Consider the following 21,242-nt stretch of genomic DNA (forward strand, 5'->3'; position numbering starts at 1 on the left):
GCCCCTGAAGTATTTTCATGCTCTGACTTTTCGTCAACAATAGCTTAATCTGGGCAAGTTGGTTCATCGTGGTTGTGTTCTAGTAACAGTGAGAGAAGTTCAGGAAGACACGAAAAGGACAGGAAAGAGCGCTTACTGCCAACTAAATTTTATTGAAGGTACTACGCCCACTTTTTTACAGAGTACAAGAACAGCGCTCATGCACAACGACACATGTGAGACCATGATAATATAATATTAACTGAGAAAAGAATACTCTCTCTCTGAATGGATGAGTGAAGGTATACTGATGCACTGATCCATGGCCTTCCTGACAAGAAAATGCTTTCACAGTCTCTCTTTCATTTCTTGTTCTTGCTTTTTTCAAAAACAGTGTTTTATGAAACATAGAACTGCACTTACATTCTTTACAGTGTATGGCCATGCGACTACCATAGCCATTCTTAACATTTTGAGCATGCTGTCTTGCTCAAACATTGGGGCATTGCCCAGTTTGTCTTATGTTTACGTTTCCACGTGTCAATAGTATCTCATACACAACATTATATTAGCATTCAGTATACCTATTCTCGTGACGAATGGTGAAATAATGGCTATTCCTGTTGGTTTTTAGTACACACACTTTTGAAAACTTGCAAGGGATGGCAAATAACAAGATAAAATGATATCGGCTCGCTATTTTCTTTATATTGTGAAACACCTTATGTACGTACGGTATAGCATGCAAAGATCTTTGGTCATTCTGTTTTTATTTTGGTCCTGTTTTGTTTAACTTGACTTTCTGCAGGGGGGTTTAGCACACGGGTGTGATGGTGCTGTTGGGATATCCAGCATCCTTTAGTCTTTTAATGTGGTTTTCAAGGCTTACCTCAACCTTGTGCTCACATGACTTCTGAAGGGTGGCCTCAATGCACGTGGTGGCAATTCCTCTGTGTACCTTATGTACGTACGGTATAGCATGCAAAGATCTTTGGTCATTCTGTTTTTATTTTGGTCCTGTTTTGTTTAACTTGACTTTCTGCAGGAGGGTTTAGCACACGGGTGTGATGGTGCTGTTGGGATATCCAGCATCCTTTAGTCTTTTAATCTGGTTTTCAAGGCTTACCTCAACCTTGTGCTCACATGACTTCTGAAGGGTGGCCTCAATGCACGTGGTGGCAATTCCTCTGTGTAAGTTGTGTAAATGTGTAATTATGTGTTATGATGTACTAAAAAAGATGTCCCAAGAATCAGAATAAGTGACAGTAGTCAAAGTTTTTGTCACTGCCTTTATACAAATACCAGTTTATTTGTTGCCTCCTGCAGTATTTTAGGGCCTCTTATATAGATAGGATGTTTTCTCACTTTTATTACATTTTTGTATTGATGATGCCATATGCTCAGGAGGTAGAATGTCGTTATGTTCTTTCTGATAACTTCTAGCTTCTGAGCAAAGATAATGTTTCAGAAAAATGAAAAAAGGCTAGCATAATATTAAGACATGGGAAGAAAGCAGAGGTTATCAAAAATGAATGCATTAGTTGGGAATGAGAAAAAAAGATGGATGACAAGTCAGTAATGTCAATTAATTTATATTAGGACACATGAAATGTAGCAGAGGGTGGCAGGTGATTAGTTCCAATGACATCAAGAAATTATCAGCCATAATATGAAATTGGCTCATACAGGACAGGGAACATTGATTGGGCTTCCACCCTGCAGTGGACATAATATAGGCTTAACGCTAACAATGAGCAAAGCCTGTGAAATTAATGCTCCATGAAATGAGCAGTACTGCACAGATTGCTGTGCTAGAATTCCCATTTTACATGTTTTTACCAGCTTATCCTCCTCGCTGTTCAGACACAAAGCTTCACCAGAAAAACAATGTTATACTTGGTGAGGATAATGCCAGTGAATCCAGTGTTTTATCTAGTACACCTTTCCTTGCTTAAGTCCTCCTCCAAACTATGCGATTTTTCTTGGAAATGTTCTGCTTACAGCACACCAACCGATCAAGTGAAACAACTTTATTGGGGTCCTGCAAGACGTGCCCTAGTATGCAATCACCATTTCACTTCACGTTACAACATACTGGTGGTAAAAATATTCTCTGGCAGGGTACAGAAGTGCATGCACTGAGCTAGCTTGTGCAGCACGGTCAATCCCAGAAAGCTGAACCTATGTTTGGTACAGAATTTTGTAACCACACGATGCTTGCACAGATTAAATGTGGCCACACATAGCAACTTCTGAGCTTTTTTATGAAATGATCTCGCAGTATCTGAAAACATTTGTTTTTTTGTTTACTTCATAGTTCCCAGTGAAATATTTCTCTTGTTCCTCTCATTGAATAATGGCATTTGGTGTGATTAAGGTGTTCGTAATGCCTCACTATGAGATCAAAAAAATGATTCTCCTTGAAATTGCTTCACAAGCATTTCCTAAGATATTGAATGACACTGCTTGCACATGTACAAACATTTTCTAGTTTTATTGAGGGTTGACGATAAAGGGAATCAGTTGGTGCATCCAAGCCGGACAGAGATTGACTGGCCCTGAAAAGGGCCGTTTAGTTATATATCTTGCAGCTTGTTCCAGGTAGACAGGGCTTCATTCTGTAGAAATGGTAACTCATCACACTGGTTCCCCAGCATGAAGAACATAACTTGATGCTAACACTGACTCAGATGTTCTGAAATGTCGTAGAGGGTACATGAAGGCTGGGTACATGAAGGTTGCAGTTATACTAACTGTACAGTCAGCATGCTTGTGTGATATGTGCATAGCTGCATCAAAGCCATGTGTGAGAATTGCGTGAACAGCTAAAAATCTCAATGGCAGCATAGCTTAAGAAGTCTGTCATCCCTTTTTTGCCAGTTTCCAATATCATCCTTCCCTTTTCATGCATCTTCTTTCAATATATCTGGGGTTTTAATTCCCAAAACCACGATATATTAATGAGAAGCAAATTTTGAACACCTGGTGTTCTTTAACATCTTCACTTGTTTGCAGCGCAGCAAAAAAGAAAGAAAAGACAGCGCCGACTCTGAAAAAGACGGCACTGACATCATGACACGCACATGTCGTGATGTAAGCTGCCCAAAGAGTGGCCTCCCGTGAGAATAGTGAAGAATTGGGAATAGGATCTACCAGTAAGGGCTTTGTGTGCAATTCACAAACAGTGAAAAAGATCCACCAGGGGTGAACCACAGGTACATGGTGCACTCTGGTTGAGAGAGAGCAGAGTAAAACAGATGTGCCAGACAGGAGATTATAAATGGTTTTGTCTGGAGCTGGTGCCAGACCGAGCTCTGATTAAGCGTAAGGGAGTATTGAGCGCCAGGCCAATCTGATCCCATTCCTGTGATGGGGTGCAATATGATGACAAGTGCGAATTCCATTTTCTCTTTTTTTCCATGGGTTTAGGGAAATAATTTTTCAGGGATCAGATGAAAATACCTCCGACATAGATAATAACATGCTTATTCTTGGGCGTAGTCATGCCTAGCCACCAGATTGGGAGAAAAAGGAATGTTTCCCGAAATGTGCGATAAAGAGTTTGGTGCTACGCCTTGACGGAAGTATTGATGGGTGCTTTGGAAATCGGTACGCCATTTCTGTAATCGTTAAATATGCAACTGCATGTGCCACTGCTAGGGATAGCGTGACACTCCCAGCCATTTCGGGGTAAGCCGTTTTAATCTACATGAAGATGTTAATGAGCCCGTTCTCCATCACAGCAGTAGCTGTGGCCATTCCTTCAACTAGGCCTACTGCGGCGCCAACTAAACGTCTGCATGAATTTAGCGCTAGTACCGTACATAATAATCAGCACGTGCCTTGGGTTCACTTCGATGGTGTTGTGAATTCATCTTGCGTGACAATGGTTTAAGTTGCATGCGTGCCTTAATCATTATTGCAATAGGAGACCAAGATTTATCGTCACGCATGGTGTTGCTTAGCTCGGTCCTCAGTGTTCGAAGCAGGTTCTGCCTTGTGAGTGCATGAGAGAGGCACAAGAGTTGATTTCTGCTCTGTGTTTCTATAATTCCCTAGCCTGTATTATACAGGAAGCGGATAGTGCTGGTGTGCGTCAGCTGCCTCGGTGCGCTCTCAACCGCCTGCCTGGTAAGACTGATAGCTCATTCTATCAGCGCCTTGTCGTACTCCCTCCTCCCACTGCGACATGTCCTCCACTTGGAGGACATGATGACGGAACAAGATGATACGAAGCCCAAAACCGCAATGTTTGCAAGCCACAACCCGAGCAAACAATTCAACGGTGAGGCCAGAAAATCTACCTGACTAGGCCTGGAGCAACAAGCCAGAGAGCATATTCTTGGCTGGATAGATGGATGGATGTGGCTGTACCCTTTAGATCGGGCGGCGGCTAACGTCACCTAGCCGTAATGCTTAGTGAACTAACCACTAGATTTTTTTTTTCCCTTTAAATAGTAAAGTTGGACGGGTACTTTGAAGTGAAGGGTTTAATTTTCAATCGTGCCTTGACTTTAGCCACCAATCAGATAACCTCCTTCTAGTTAAGTCTACCCGCTTAAAGTCTATTTTGCCCTCCCTGTCCCTAAACACCAGTGCTTTGAAAAACTCTGCCCCATCATCTTGAACTATAAGGTGAAGCCCTTTACAGAGCATTGTCAAGTGTTCGGCAGTTTTTTCTTTCTCTTCGCACGCACTACATATTGTGTCTACCTCTTCATATTTGGCCCGATATGTCTTGGTTCGCAATACTCCCGTCCTGGCCTCAAACAGTAGAGAACTACCCTGAGTATTATCATAGATTCTTTCTTTGGCAATTTCCTGCTTAAAAGTTTGATAGATCTCTAGTGCAGACTTCTTAATCATGCCAATTCTCCCCATGTCAGTCTCCGTTTCCTGCAGTTCCTTTTTAACCGATAGTTCTTTCTGGTTTGGCCACCTGCTGTTTTCTAAGTATTTACCAGTCAACTTCCTGGTTCGCTTCCTCCATTTTGTATCGACATTCTTCATGTACAAGTAGCTGAAAACCTTCATAGCCCAACGCTCCTCCCCCATTTCTCTCAATCGCTTCTCAAATTTTATCTTGCTGCTAGCTTCCCTGCCATCAAATGATGTCCATCCCATATCACCTTGTACTCCCTGGTTTGGTGTATTCCCGTGAGCTCCTAAAGCAAGCCTACATATTTCACGTTGCCTAATTTCTAATCTTGCTTGAACTTCTGACCTCATGCACAAGACCACGTTGCCGAACGTCAGCCCAGGAACCATGACCCCTTTCCATATTCCTCTCACAAGATTATACCTATTGTAATTCCACAGTGCCCTATTTTTCATCACTGCTGCATTCCTGTTATCTTTAGTCGTCACGCATATTTCGTGTTCCCTCAGGTACTCGGTCCCATTGCTTATCCATATGCCCAGTTATTTGTATTTATCTGTTATCTCTAGCGTGACTTCCTGTGTTCTAAGCTCTCTACCTTTGTTATCATTAAAAATCATGACTACTGATTTTTCCTAACTGAATCTAAAATCTAACCTATCTCCCTCATTACCGCAGATGTCCATCAACCTCTGCAAATCTTCCTTGTTGTCGGCCATTAGCACTATATCATCTGCGCAGGTTAATGCTGGTAGTGCCTGATCAATGAGTTTTCCTTGTTTGACTAAAGAGAGGTTGAAGCCAAGTCCCCTTGCCTCTAATTTGGCCTCTAATCCTTGTAGGTACATCATGAATAAGAAGGGTGACAGTGGGCACGCCTGCCTAAGTCCACGTTTCACCACTGTGGGCTTGGATACCTGTTTTTCCCACTTTTTAACTACCTTGTTAGTTTTATAGATTTCCGTTAAACGATTAGTGACTCCATCTTTTACACCCAGTGTGTCTAGTATTCCCCACAAGTCCTCTTGAACCACGCTATTGTACGCTCCCTTGAATTTCTGCAGGCCGGTAGGAAGCTTCACAGCGCAGCGCCTGATCTTGTGAAACGGCGCAGCCATGCAGGCAGGGCATTCAAATCCCTCCCTATTTTTTGTATACTACTGTCCTTGTGTACATCGTAGAACACATAACAGTAATGATAGCAAACAGATCATTGATTCGGGTAGGCCTGGTGTTTTTATTTAAAATGGAACAACGAGGAAGCTGCTGAAGCTCGTGCCTGTATACAGCTGCCTTATATGGAGATGAAACTTTAACGAAAAAAAAAATGTAATGATAAACAGTAGGCTCATAACAAACAACATTTCTCTGAGGGTGCATGGAATATATGTCCCATGCAAGGCTATGCATTGCAGTCCTTACTGCATTAATTATGTACACGTACTGGAGGGCATGCAGGTGTATGCAGACACACGCTGACGAAATGACATTTTTTGCTACATACAAACGTGCACCGCACCAAATAAGACGCACGTGTTTGTACAGTCAGGGAACACTCGTGAATATTGATGAAATCACACAGCTCGCTTACAGTATAAAACAAACATAATTGCGAACAATAAAATGCGACGCTGTCTAAAGAGGCGGACCCAGGTTACGAGGAGAATTATCAGTATGGCATACACACCACGTGTCAAGCTTTTGCAACATCTAAAGAGACTAAATATGGAAAGTTGCCTTTGTAAGTTAACATGACAGTACCAAATGGAGAAGCCACACGAGAGAACAATTCATCGTGGGCTAAAGAATGTGTTTTAAATATTATACACAGCTTTGCAAGATAATATCGACGAGTTTTACTCGTCTAGGTGTGGGAGGTGTAGGCCTGATAAAATGCGATGTTGCTTCAGAGCCTTTCATTCGTAATATTGCAATTTTATTCAACTCTTTCAAACGCGGCACCGTAAATTTCTACTGGGTGCTCGAACACGGCAAGCAGGTCGCGGGGCAAAATCTTTGTAACATTTTATTACCGAAACAGCGATCCTAGCAATGCTTGAGCTGCACTTGCTGTTTTCTAAATTGTAACCTCCTCAATCTCATCACTGTGATCAGGAAACAGAGAGGAAAAGTACAGCAGTAGTACGTAGAGAAATATTTAATTTCAAGCCCTTAAGCAATATCATCTAAACAAATTGCCAGTTCACTGTTGAATTCTCGATGGAAACAAACAGCTGATCAGGGACGCAAGCTTGGCTTGGCACTGGCTTGGCCGTTCATACAGAGCCAAAAGCCGCTGCAGGAAACTGGATTGCGGATCGTATTGAGACAAAATATTTTATACATTTTTGTTTTCTTTGTTTCATTTCTCTAATTGCTCTTGTGATGGCGTGGACCGCGCTTCGTGATCTCATGTACCGGCGCACTGTTTTTAAGTTTAGTATGGCGCACGATAATACATGATTGCGTGCTTTAATTTAAAAAGGTTCGCGAGTATGGCAGCAACACTGCAATGTCGGGAAGAGGCACGGAGAAGAGGATAGTAGTAGAACCAGTAGCAGCTGCATGCCCGGGTGGAGCGACTGATGCGCAGATGGAGGAATGTCAACCCGATGCCTTTTGTGTTGGCCGTTCTGGCAGTTCCGCCGACTTTATAGAAAGAGACGACCCCGTCGCTTGTCCTCTTCTCTTTTCCTTCGAGCATCAGCGACAACATTGACGGACGACGTGTTCGAGTTCACCGTGCACGTGAGTATAGGTTGGTTTTTCATTCGAGTGAATTCTTGTTCAGATTTGCAACTTGTCGACTTCATCCTGATCACCTGTCACCGGCAATAAGTCACATACGTGTGATATTTAGGTGAAATAAATTATAATGCACATTTTCTGCTCCATTTGCGTGACTTAGCTACACCAGGACATGAGGTAAAGCCTTTGTCGCCTAGCCACTAGCAGGCAAGATCGATCACTCGCATCCTTCAGTTCACGAATCAACGCGCCTGCCTTAAAATTAGTAAGCTGCTCGCAAAGAAATCTTACAGAGGCAATTTTGTTTTCTGTGAACCATGCACCGTAGATTTGTCTTGAATAACAAAAAAAAAACTTGAAAAATAAATGTCGCGACCTTTTAGAAAACGCCGTGTCTAAGAGCTAGACGCGGCATTTTGTAAAAGGCTCAATAAATTCAGTATGTTTTCGTAGTTTCTGCTTGAAATTATTGTCTATGAATTTCATGGCCCAATCTTTTGCTTTGGCTGAAAATCTCGGCGGCAAAAACTTTGTTCAGTGTCCCTTTAAGGGCAGGTGTAGATGCCATCATTTCAGTCGCAAATCTTTTTGCTAGTCGGTCGGGTGGTTAACAATAAGGGTACTAACTAGAGTTCCAGATTTCATCAGCAACACATCATCATGGCTTCATCAGATGCTGCATTATATACATTCTATCCTCGTTTTTAAATAGGTGTACCGTATGGTCCACTGTTACAGGAAACAAGCGAGCTCATGGACAGTGAGCCATGTTGTGCTAACTGGCAGCGAGGCTTGTGAATGGGACGCATGCGCATAGAATCGGGGTGCGCCCAGTTTTGTCTGCCATTTCTCCGCCTGTACGCATGACAGCATTGGAAAGCGCATCCGTATTTTAGCTGCGCAATTTATCTAGCCCAGTGCCTCCTGCTTCAGGGATTTCCTGTGAGCACAAAAAATGCATGATTTTAATCGTTGCTGCAGTGTTTTACAAGTTGTCACCGTAAAGCACATCATATTTTTCGCATAATGCTCGCTGCAACTAGCAAGTTTCGATGACTCAAAATGCTGTTCAGGTCTGATGTAGCAAACATTTTAAGCTCGTCCTCGTGACCATGAAATATTGGTTTATTAAATAATGGAAAGCAGAGTTGGTATCAGTTGATTTACAGTGTGAAAATGAAAAGTGCGAAGGACCGTGCCTCGCAAGTAAGCCCCGAGAGCATGAGCAGAGAAGTAGCAGATGAGGATGCTCATGCGCTGCATTTCCAAATCTCACCAGCACTAATGCTTGACGGACTGCTGGCCACGCACTAGCGTGTTCTTTCTGAAACAGGACTTTGGCCCTGTAAGCAAGTTCTTGAAGGGCATAAGTAAAACGTAGAATGGGTCCCCTAAATGCACCCATCCTTGAACCATTGGGCTTATAAATTAGTGCCCTTTTCAAAATACAACTATTCTGAGCTATAAATTGTGACAGAACAGTGCACGAAGTTTAAAAATGGGAAAAAAGTCTTTAAATGTCCCCTTTATACATAGTGTTCTTGTGATGTCACTTCTGCCGTTGTCGCCCTCTCCCGCCATGCCCGGGTAACTCCCTGGGTACCTACGGCAGTTCACGTGCTGCAGTGTGGTTTGTTGGGGGCTGGTCATCTGTTGCTGTGAACGATGTGGAAGCATTGTGGTTTTTTGTTGTCTTACTTTAACGAGCTCATTGGATTAGGAAGGCCTCGCTCGTTCACTCGATACAAGACCAGATAATCAAGATGTGCGACACATATACCAGCCACGGCGTACACCGGCTGCCCGCCACAACCTATGAGGGTTTATTATCTTGCTTTTACTACAAATTGCCTGGCCCAAAAACAAGTGAAAGCTCAAAATCTCTCGAGCCGCAATTTTAAGAGTGGATGTGCGAAGCGCAGCTGCTCCCATCGAAAACTAGTCGTGCAGAGCTAGGAAAGTTTACAAGAGATATAATATTATGAATATATTGTCACGGCCTACGCCACCAAAGTAGCAATGCCCCCCCCCCCCCCCAAGTGTTTTAAACAGTGCTGATGTTGAGCTTGAGCCTCTTTGATTGCAATTTGTGGAAATAGTCGAGGAAAATATTATACAAGGCAGATAGCGACTTTGCGTGGTGTGTGCCGCAGTAATGCCAGTCATCACTTTATTTTTAGCGTATGCTTTAACACACTTTTCACTTTGTATTTTGCTTTTGTTGTACGCTAATGTACAGTGGAGTCACTGAACATGATAGAGACCGTGTATAGAATTAATTGACTAATAAAAAAAAATCCTGATGCCCAACTTGAACCGATCGGCTATACTTCAAAGTGAACTAATATTGTTTCCCATTCTTTATAGTTTGTTTCAATGCAATACCGAATCTCCGCGATCGCCATCACGATTTTAACCGCCTTCCTCGCCATCATGATTTTAACTGCGGACAAGTTTGTATGTACAGTATCTTGGTAAGCTATATCTGTTTGCAGGTAAATACTTGGCTATGGCACTTACCCGTAATGAAGTTGCACCTGAAGATGCAAATATTGCAAAGTTTCTTCAAGTAGCTTTTGTTAATCTGCACCAGCCAAATACGCTGGTACTTTTAGGAAAATCGGAATGTGCGTTCTCAATTTCAGGTTATAAGTTTCAGCGAAGAAACACCCTAAGCTCTGCTCCCTCTGCGTGGACTACTAAATCAACTTGCCTCACTAGCAGCTCATAATTTCTCAAACTTGCATCGTGAGGCAAAACTAAACGGGTGCAAGCACGAGGAGACAACATGGCAGTTGTAGGCGATAGATTCGGTTGGTGCCCGGGCATGTTGGTGGCGCATTTCGGAAGTGACGAAAAGGCGCTGCGAGATGCACGTGCACACTTTGTATAGTTGCTGTATTGGACAGCAAACTTTTTTTCTTATCTGACCAGTTTTACCAAAGGAAGCTTCATCATATGGCGTGATAAATGAAGCGAATCCACAGGTTGAACCACATCATAGCCTAGCTGTGCTTTTGTACTTTTTTTAGCTCGCAAAATTTATTGACGGATAAGGCAGCACTTGTTTCTTTACCATATGATCATCTCCGGTGTGCTGCTGCCTCAATATTTCAAATTCTAAGCATTTACACCATTGTATGCTAACTTTTCCTTCAAAGTGAGACAAGCCACATGTGTATCGTAGATCAAGAAGCATGCCAGTTTTACGTACTTGCAAGGTAAACATCAGAAATGCACAGTTGATCAAAAATACTAGTTTAATGGTGCATCTACATAGCAGAGCACCTGTGGCACCTCGGGAACAAGATAATGCCACATATGTTACAAGAGATAATTAAAAAAGACAGGGGACGTTCCGTGAACAAATAGAAACAAAAATAAAATGGCACGTGGCAGCGAGCGAAGGCGGCAAGGGGGGGGGGAGCCTGTGGGACTTCAGCGGATGAACGTAAGGTGTGTGTTTAATATGTGGAAGAAAAAAAAAATTCAAAATTTTGGCGACTGAAATGAGGGTGGCTTAGTGAGTGCGCTCATGACGAGAGTAAACACGGTTATTATTTTTTTTTTTTTTTCAAATCTCTTTTGAAAGCCACAAAAAATCTGTATGTGGTGCAGCCTAACAGAAGGTCCGTGAAGGCAAATTATGCATTCGTCGTTGTACAAAGGCCTATTTTTTTTTTTTTTTTTTTTCATGCGCACCATCCCCGCCGCGGTGGTCTAGTGGCTAAGGTACTCGGCTGCTGACCCGCAGGGCGCGGGTTCGAATCCCGGCTGCGGCGGCTGCATTTCCGATGGAGGCGGGAATGTTGTAGGCCCGTGTGCTCAGATTTAGGTGCACGTTAGAGAACCCCAGGTGGTCTAAATTTCCGGAGCCCTCCACTACGGCGTCTATCATAATCATATAGTGGTTTTGGTACGTTAAACCCCACATATCAATCAATCATGCGCACCATAAATAGTGCTCAAAATTTAATTGCATATGTTGTTTTCATCCTCGCTGTATTCCGTGCTGTTTATGATGTAAAAAAAAAAAGTAGCACGCTGAAGTGGTGCTGCTTTTGGGCAACAGTTGAAAATGGCGGGGTGCATGAATGAGGAATACTGCTGCTTACACTCAAATCACTCTTGTGGTCACCTCCCACTGTTTGCAGCATGTGTTGTGTATACACAGCTGCATATTTCCTAGCTAGAAAAATTTGATTTTAGGTGTTTCACGCCATTTTCTATGTAACTATTCCACAATTGCACACACTGATCAGCAGGCTTTCAATTGCGCTGAAGGACACAGGTGCCATAAAATTCATAGTCGATCCTTTCAAGAAACCGTATGTAAAGGCTGAAGCTTCATGCGTACATACACACACACATACCATATTGTTTTTTGTACTTTATGATAGCTGCGAAGGTCTCATGTGCCTCCAAGCGTAACCTGTCTTATTTATTCTCCATCACCACAAAGTTTTGTGAGTTTCAAATAAAAGTACTTTGCGCATGGCCACTTTTGGGTAATTTTTTGTGTAGGTGTTATTTGAGCAGCCTACTGTGTTTACTTTATAAGCCTGTATGTATATGTTGCATTATAAGGATGCAGAATGTGTGTAGCTGTACAATATAGATGAAGTGTAAAAATTAAGTGTGTATATTGTAGTGTTCTTGCAACCAATCTTACCCCCGTATTCTAGAACGTCCCTCCACTCAACGCTTCACCTTCACTTGAGATGGCTGATGGGAGCGCCGTCTCTAAGCAGAGAAAATCGCTGCATGTCAGCAATAATCTGCTATGATTCTCGAGTAGCGCAGCGTCGCTTTCAAACGAGCAGCGGCACAGTGCTCAACTCTGTCAAGTGAAGGGTGAAAGTCGAGTCGGGGAGCGTTTATGAATATGGGGGTTAGTTTTGTTGTCTTGTTAACCTGCCATTAACACTGGATTGATGCTACTTTGCTCTAGCTGTACAGTGCTCTCCAAGGCTCAAGGAGGCACCACACGGGGAAGGCTCGGAGCAAACCATGCGTGAGTTTCCTTTCATTGTTACACTATGCACGTATTAAGTGATAGACTTTAATGTAGGCTATTTGTATTGTGCATGTTTTTGGGGACATACAACTTCCAACACTTATATGTTCTGACGAAAATCACGCAAGAATGAGAGAAGCCTGTGCAAAAATTATGCGAGAGTGTAAGAAGCTTTTGCGTAAGTCTGTGAAATGAAGTTTTGAAATTTTGTGGCAATGTGTCATTGTACAGTGGTCAACAGTCTTGCTCAGCATGCTTGACTGCAGGGCTCCTGGCTGCACAGGCGCATCTACGGAGTGCCTGATGCATGATGGGCCAAATGTCAGCCTGCACACTGGTGCCTCTTATCCCCGTTTGTCTGTTACATCAGTGTCTCTTGTAAAGGGGATCAACTGTGCTACCTTTTTTTTTTTTTTTCGAATGTAATGAGTTCTTTTTCCAGATTATTGTTGTTTTAAGGTAGAGCCTCACATTTCTATCAAATACTGAAGGTTCTATTTTTCCTTCTAGGTGCTATGTAGTCACTCCTTGTGTTACAATAGAGTGAACACTGTAATGAGAAAAGCTACTTTATGGAGTTAACTCACTCCATATTGACTTAACACACAGAATTGGTGAAAACTACACTTCATTCCAGCTGCATTAGGAATAATATTCATTTGCATACTTCTGTTTCTTTTGTTTGTTTGTTGGCTGGAGGTTTGGAGTATTGGGTGGCCAGAGGGCTCTGTGTAGTCTTTCTTCATCTTCCCAATTTTGTGAACATCAATTGATAGCCGTATGGGAAGCAGCCAGCATGCTGAAACAGCGGTGCAAGCATGCAAGATGTTCACCATTGCATGCAGTCAGTTGCTGTGAGCAACCTACTGCATACAATTAACTGCGAGTGGTGCTGCACTATGTGTGCCTCCTGGAAAGCTGCAATGGTAAAGTGCCACAATCGTATAGTAACATGGATAACATCGCAATTTGTTTGTTGAATAATTTTGCAACAGAATCAGCGGAGTTTCGGATAAATTTGTGTATCTGCCTGGTTCATCAAAGCTACAGAGTCAAATGCGGTATATACTCGCGTATTATGTGTACTTTTTTTGTCAATCCGGTCATGTGCGAAGCTAGTAGGAATCGCTGGCCTAAAAGCTCAACTGGGAATATATGTTGCAGGCGCTGCCACAGCTGTCTCAAAGCGGATTGTCATTTGTTTGCTAAGCCTGTTCAAATGCCCCCATTTTCTTGAAGTTCTTCCCAACAGTGCTCACAAAAACCAGTTCCCATGACAGGGTTATACCAGAGAACATAAGTACTCTCCAATAATTGTCGGGAACCCAACGTAAAGTAAGATGCAGACAAGGAAGCGCGATGCCAACACAGTGCTGTGTGTGTCGCCCTTCATGTGTGTGTGTGTCCATTCCTTGTCCCAGTCTTCTATTGCGTTGTGTTCCCTCCGATATCTAACCGACACACCCAAGCTTCTATGCTAAGTCTTATTAAACGCACTCTTCTGCTGGCTCCCATACTGAATATTGCATGTCGAAGAACTCCACGCTGATGTGCTTAGCGGTAGCACGGTTTCAGTTTTCTTCGGTAAGCTTTATAACAGCAATCTGCCTCGTATATAATTATTGTAGCCTATCACAAGGAACGGTAAAAACGCAATGGCCAGATGGCGAAACCGAAAAAAAAAAAAAAAATTAGTGCGAAAACCTGCCTCATCTAGTTGATATGACAGGTCCTTGCACGCGTTCAACATCTGTGCTGTGTCTCGGGAATACATTCTTGCCGTGGAAGAGGTGGGAAGATAGGAGGCAAACCTTTAGGCATTTCGGACAACACATAAACAGGTTTCGGTTTTCAAGTTCGATATTCTAGGGAAAGCATAAAAGTTCATGGAAGAAGGGACCTTGCACTCAGTCCATTTTGTGTAAGACTGCACTCGCCTGCTCGACAAGAGATGTGCCTGACCAGAGCATCATGAAGTCAAATGTGTCTGTGTGTGTGCTGGCAAGGTGGCTCGGGCTGGTTGGGGAGGGCAAAGTATGCGAGCAAAAAGTTTCTTGTAGTAAAGCAGGCTGGCTAATTATACTGGTGAGCAAATTATGTGAGGATGCAAATTGTGCGAGTAAATATGGTATGTACTCTTGTATGTTTCAGCTCTATTGCTACGGATCCTGCGGATCCAACTTGGCATCCGGCAGCAACAAAGACAGGTTCTGCAGGAGGTGCGACAGCTGAAGCACGAGGTACGGCTCTTGTCCGTGCCTCAGCACGCCCAGCCAGCACAGCGCCCCTCTGACCTTCCCCGGCTGCCTGCTGGTACAATTAGAGAAGTGGAGGCAGCAGAGGCAGCTGTGCAGAGTAAAGCTGTGGCTGTGGCTTTGGTGTATATTTCTTGATTTTTAATATGCCTATGTAACATGCAGAAATTTAGTACTGCTTTAAGATACTGTGTTTCGGGAAACAAACTAGTCAGGTTATCTCATGAGCCACTGTACTACAGTCGAATATGAATAATTCGTACTCAAAGAGGCCAGAAAATTTGTTCAAATTAAAAGAAGTTCAAAATAATGAAAGTTACCATAATTACTTGAATCTAACACGCACCTTTTTTCCAATTAAGAGAGTTCATAAATCGCATGTGCGTTAGAATCGAGTACGAAAAAAAAAATGAATATGGTCATTCTATTGCCATCGCCACTTACAAAATGGCCGCCCCCTACGTGCGTCGGCATGGCGCGTCGGTCATTTCTGCCTATGTGTTTCCCATGCGCGGCACTTCATACGTGTGCTGAGGAGTTCGTCATCTTGTAGTACATTAGCATCGACGGCATGGTAGGGCCGACACCAAAAACTCGACGAGTGCACCACAATGCTGCTTCTAAAAGAAAAGTCGTCGCGTGTGCCGGAACGGACAGAAATCGGGCCGCATCGCGGTCATTCGAAGTACCCGAAACGTGCCTGCGGGACTGGCGGAAACGAAAGCAGAATATTGTCGACAGCAAAGATTCACGCAAAGGCTTCAGTGGACCACAGCAGGGTCGGTTTCCACAAATTGAAGAGCTGCTCGGCGAGCATGTGATTAAGCAGTGAGCGGCACAGCGGCCCGTGACGACAGAACTGCTCCAAGTGCAGGCTATGCAGTTAGCCTTAGAAAAAGGGCTAATGCAGAGCCATTTTAAAGCGAGCAGGTGCTGGCTAACGAACTTTATGAAGAGAAAAGGCTTTTCCCTCCGAAGGCGAACGGGCATATACCGGAAGTTGCCGGAGGAGTACGAAGAAAAGCTTCAGAGTCTTCAGAGGTTCCTCCTAAACTTGCGGCACAACAACGGCTACCTGCTTGGGCAAATCGGGAATGCCGATCACATGCCTCTTTACTTCGACATGCCTGGCACCACAACCGTCTAGGAGAAGGGGGCGAAGCAAGTTTGTGTACTGACATCGGGCCACGGTAAAACTAGACTGACAGCAATGCTCTCTTGCACGTCAGATAGGCATAAGCTTCCCCCGTACTTCATATTTAAACGGAAGACGCTCTCAAAAAGAGTCGTTTTCGCAAGTGGTGTGATCAAGCGGGCCAACGAGAAAAAAAGGGTGCGCGTTGCAACCGATGGCTTAGTTTTTTTTTTTTTTTTTTTTTTGTCGTGGAAATCGGGCGCGCGTTACAATCGAGATCGCGGTAGAATAGAGTAAATACGGTAAACGAGCGGAGGGCTCACCATGCAGTGATGCATGTGCATGGAGTTTTATTCACAAATTACAGGACATCCGTCATTAATTAAAGTAGTCAATACATGTCTGTACACGTTGGCCTTGCAACGAGTCAACAAGTTTTGTGTGCAGTTTGCAAAGCATTTGTACTTCGGCTTCAGTATTCTCCTGGCAAAAGAAGTTGCGCGCGGCAATGTCCAGTGCTGACACTCTTCTAAGACAACTGTGTTTCCACTGTTACCATCTGCGCTGCAGCCGGAGCGTGGCCAGCACATGATGAGAATGGAGGAGCGTCTCCACCTGGAGAAAAGCAGATCGGCATTCGAGAGAAACACTTCGCGGCAGCTTTTTTTTTTCTCTCTTCATGCGCGGTGTTGAAAAGAGAAGAGTCTCTACATAGCAGGAATGAAAAACAGGGAAGCGTGACACCGGCGCGTTGCAGATCGGCATGAGAGAGCCAACTCTCTGCGACAGCTTTTTTTCCCCTCTTTCTCTTCATGCGCAGTGTTAAGTGGAGAAGGGTCTCTACGTGGCAGGGACGGAAAAAGCCGAAGCGTGGCACAGGAATGTCGCAGATTGGCATTTGGCAAACATTCCACCGCAGTCTTTTCTTTCCTTTTCTTCATTTTCTTCTTCAAGCACAGCGATGAGGTGTCTGAAGTGCCACCGCAGGATTGGGCGGGGTGCTGAGAGCATTTTCGGAGCGCGGTATAGCTTTGATAGGACCACAGTGTCAGTTCGAATTAAGTGTGTTGGAATTAATGAGATTCGACTGTATTTACTATAGTCTGTGAAGTCCGAGTGAACTGTCCTAAGCTAGCAGACGATGTAGGCGGCATCGTGTGTTTGATGGGCAGTGACTAGCAATAGCCTGCTTAAAACAGACATTCAGTAATTTTGTTCATTTATCACCCTATTTCGTGTCCGCTGCGGCTCTCTCTACTTTGAGCTACAGTTCACCCTGCCTTGTGTTAGCCGATTTCTTACTTTTTTAAAAATCTAACATGCACCCCATTTCGCAGTGTGAAGAAAAATGCACCTTTGTTTATTGTGATGAGATTTCTATAGCGACATGCCTCTTTGTTGGCTATCACAGAAAAATATAAACAGCAAATGGTGCGACCATCTAGTGCGACTTTTATTTTTCTATCAGTTTCATCTATGACCAAGATTTGGTCGCTCTAAGGTTGCCTCTTAGTACGCCTTGATCATGTTCATTTATCTTGTTGTGCTCTGCTTACAATGCATTGATTAAAAACATGTCCAAGCTTCTTTTTGAATTCCACATATTTTATCGTTTTTCACCTGTATAAGCTACTCCTGGTCAACATTCAGGCAAAGACATTGTAACCTCGAAGAAACGTGTATTGGAATTTGAGCACTGTACAAAGTAATTATACTATTTCATAGCTAGAATCACTATTTATTAAGGGTTATAACAGTGTTGTATTTGATTTCATAACAGCGAAACTGCATTCAGAGAAGGACTCTGAAAGGTTCTTACACTGAGTATGAGAGGGCTGATGTGGAAACCATTTTAGGTCAAGTGAGTTGAAGTTAGCGTAAAAAAACAATGAAATGTTGTGATGCCCAAAAATTCAAGTTGTTGTTTTCAGTGTCCTCTTCTTGCAGATATTTATCATGAAAACATTTCGATGTGCTGTTGCGTTTACCCCATCTATGCTTCTTGCATTTTTTTACAGCGCAAGCACCTCCTGCAGATTGGGGGACGTGGCCTCCGAGAAATTGGTGTGAATGCCATGAAGGCTGTATTGGCACATGACGTGCAAGTGCTGTACAGCCTTCATGGCAGAAAAGGGAAAAGGGCCTTTGTGAACCGGAGGCTCTGTAGATTAGTGACAGGTTAGACTTGTTTATTGTTTTATGTGTGTGTACCCTTGTGTATTCTCTGTACTGCAGTGCTTCATGTGTACTATGGTATTTCTGTTCTTGTATGCAGATGTCATCTGCCAAAAAGCAGGGTGCGACCAGGCGGAGGCCTTCAACTTTATTAAGAGGTGGCTGCCAGGGTCTGGTGATCGCTGTGGGGGCAGGAAGCGGCGCTTCAGAGAAACATTTGTTGTGGAGCAGCCCGATGATCCCCACTCTCAGAGTGCAGATTATCGGCTGCTCGCGGCAGCTGGCTTCCTGCCCAGCCACAGCAGCCAGGGCCTTCACAGCACCACTGTCACTGTGCCTCCAACGCAACCTGACCTGCAGTAGAGCGGGCCTTTTTTAGTTGTGTATATATATTTTTCAATGTATACATTTTTTGTTGTACCAAATAAATAAAAAAAAACAAAGAATAAATAGTCTGCAGACTGTCGGTGGTGCACTGTTCGGCTAGCTTATGCTGATTCGGAAGCACCATCACCATGTTTTAGTTACAAAAAAATGCTCTAAACTATGAATATTCTCGATTACCATGTGGGGGACATATGTGGGGATTGCAAGTGGGGGACATACGCTTTCAGCATTTACTTCCTAACGACCTTTTCGATCTGCTGTACCAAATACCAGTACCAAATAAAGCACTCGCTATTGCAAAAGATAAATTGGTAAAAAAATAAACTACACTTGTAGTGTTAGCAAAGGGAATGAGAAATAAAAGATGAAATAGATCGAGTAACTGCTTTCAGTTTTCAGAATTCAATTTTCTGTTGCCCTAAGTATACAGGGCTGCAAAGCTACAAGAGCGGGTCATCGAGGCATATTGTTTAAATCTTTCGGTAAGAAAAATTCCCTACTAATAATGGTTACATAATGGCAAGCCAATCAGTAGCCAATATTCGTCGTGCAGGAAACATCGGTGTAATAACGGCATTTGATTGGCTGCAATGTGGCCCTGGATTGGTCCAATGTCGGTCGTACATCCGTAGCCAATATTCGTCGTGCAGCAAACATCGGCGTAAAATGGCATGTGATTGGCTGAAATATGGCCCAATGTTGGCCGAACATTGGCAGCTTTGTCGGCAATACGATGGGCCTTCGTCGGTCCAATGTTGGTTGCATACTGGCTAAAACATCGGCAAAACGTCGGCCCATCATTGGCTTGAACGTCGGCCCGACATTGGATGAAGTTGCACTTCCGACGTCGGGACGTCGGTGCCGATGTTAGCCGATGTTGGTCCAAGATTGGTCCAACGGCGGCGTGCTGCCTGGGCAGATTTCTCGCACCTGCACTTCGTATAACATAATAAATGGTGTCCCACGCGTAAATTAGAAGTCTCTATAACAAAGTTACGTTGCCGTTTACCACTGCTTAATTTCTACATGAATAGGTCTGGTCTGGTGCCATCCCCTCTGTGCTCAAGTTGTAACTAACTTGAACATATCGATCATTTTCTTATCACATGTCACCGTTTCAAAAATCAAAGAAAACATTGCTTCGAAACTTTGTTGAAAAACTAGGAATATCACTCCTAATATTTTGTCTTTTGGGGCCGCTTCATTGGGATACAGAGACAGGAACATCTGCGGGGCTCTCTGCGAATTCCTATGTAACACAAGAAGATTACCTTGCTGAGCCATTGATCAGCTCTCGATTTTTACTAGCCAATCTACCATTTATTATTTAGCTGTTACACTGTAATGACTTAACCTTCAGAATAATTTCATATAACGATTACACCTCATATAGTCCACAAATTCTATAATTTCTTTCCTTCCCTCCCCCTTTTTTTTACATTGTGCCAAATTGATTTCATAGTCAAAACAAAGTGATCCTATTCCCCTAGTCTGGAAAACTTAAAGGTATTGACTTGCATTAACCACCGGTTTTTTGGCCAATCCACCTTAGTAGGTGAGAGCCACAAAAGAAAGGATCAAGCAAGCAAGCAAGCAAGCATTGGACGACCCACTCTTTACGCAATTCGCATTCTGTGACGCCCGGTTGTTCTTTTGACATTCTAAAACGCCACGGCGGTGGATCACTGCGGTTCCGCACCTGACTTGTCTTCTGATCTCATAACAGCTTTCACTGTAACAAACCAGCTTTACTTGTGTCGATGAACTTTTGTCTTTTTGAGAAATCGGTCAGAATTCACTTGTAAACTTGAAAACATGCAAACAACTTTTCAAATTGTCACGGACGGCCATTTTTGGCGACACCGCGTCACGGCAATTAACGGGCGCCGTATTCCCCGACTGACCGTGAGAAACGACGGCGCTTGAAAGGGAGCCGAGAAGTGCAAAATGAGGTGCTCTTCTTAGAACGTCGCCGCCGACGGTTAATCCTTTTGTAACTGTGGCGGCGTCTGCAAGGTCGTAGAAGGCCGCGGTATATCCCGAACAAGGATTAGATTACGAGACGCCCCCTGAGAGCTAAATGGTTGACCGTTCCCACGGGGAAAAGCGTGGGAGACGCTCTGGTGACCAAGCCGTATGACAACAACCCGACAGGTTGTCACTCTCGCTAGTTGCGGGCCCTCTCCCTATTAAAAAGGGGTGGGGTCAAAATATTTTTGGGGCGGAGTTTTCATCAATTAAACGCACATGATTGGACCCATGTAGAGGTCTCTTGTCCCCAAGGAAGAGAGCGAGGAGACACGAGGAGGATTTAAGCGCGGGATTTTGCCCTGCTAGGCAGACTAGTCGCTGACCAACATGGTGTAGAAACAGATCAACAAGCATCTCTTCTAGAAGTTTTTAGTGTGGCTCTGTATCGGCTGGCCACCTAAACTTAGCCGTTCGTCTAGTTGTGACGTGATATTAACGTCTGCAACGTAGACATCGGGACTTCGCCTCGAGTTAGCTCAACCTGCTCGAAGTCACCTGCAAGCACTAGCCTCCCGGAGCCACCAGCGTTGCAACACCGCCGACATCGCAGTCGTGCCAGAACTCTCTTCGACTTCTCGCATCCGATCGTCGGGGACGCAACGCTGCCAGTCATCACACGTATGCCTTCACCTGTTT

At 43.8% G+C, this 21,242-nt stretch overlaps 1 protein-coding gene across 2 annotated transcripts; it reads left to right on the plus strand.

Annotated features, from left to right (window-relative positions):
* The first annotated feature begins 7,247 nt into the window (after positions 1-7,247).
* LOC142804017 (uncharacterized) lies at positions 7,248-18,638 on the plus strand. 2 transcript variants are annotated; one of them, XM_075890489.1, is made up of 5 exons: positions 7,248-7,606; positions 12,558-12,620; positions 14,775-14,863; positions 18,032-18,191; positions 18,289-18,638. In XM_075890489.1, exons 2-5 carry the CDS (start codon positions 12,617-12,619, stop codon positions 18,549-18,551), a joined length of 516 nt encoding a protein of 171 aa, XP_075746604.1. In that variant the 5' UTR covers positions 7,248-7,606; positions 12,558-12,616; the 3' UTR covers positions 18,552-18,638. The 2 variants fall into 2 exon arrangements, with proteins under 2 accessions (XP_075746604.1, XP_075746603.1); XM_075890488.1 differs by lacking the exons at positions 7,248-7,606; positions 12,558-12,620; positions 14,775-14,863 and having other exon boundaries at positions 14,870-18,191.
* The last annotated feature ends 2,604 nt before the right edge of the window (positions 18,639-21,242 follow it).

The sequence above is a fragment of the Rhipicephalus microplus genome, chromosome 3, assembly GCF_043290135.1.
Source record: "Rhipicephalus microplus isolate Deutch F79 chromosome 3, USDA_Rmic, whole genome shotgun sequence".
Lineage (NCBI taxonomy): Eukaryota > Metazoa > Arthropoda > Arachnida > Ixodida > Ixodidae > Rhipicephalus > Rhipicephalus microplus.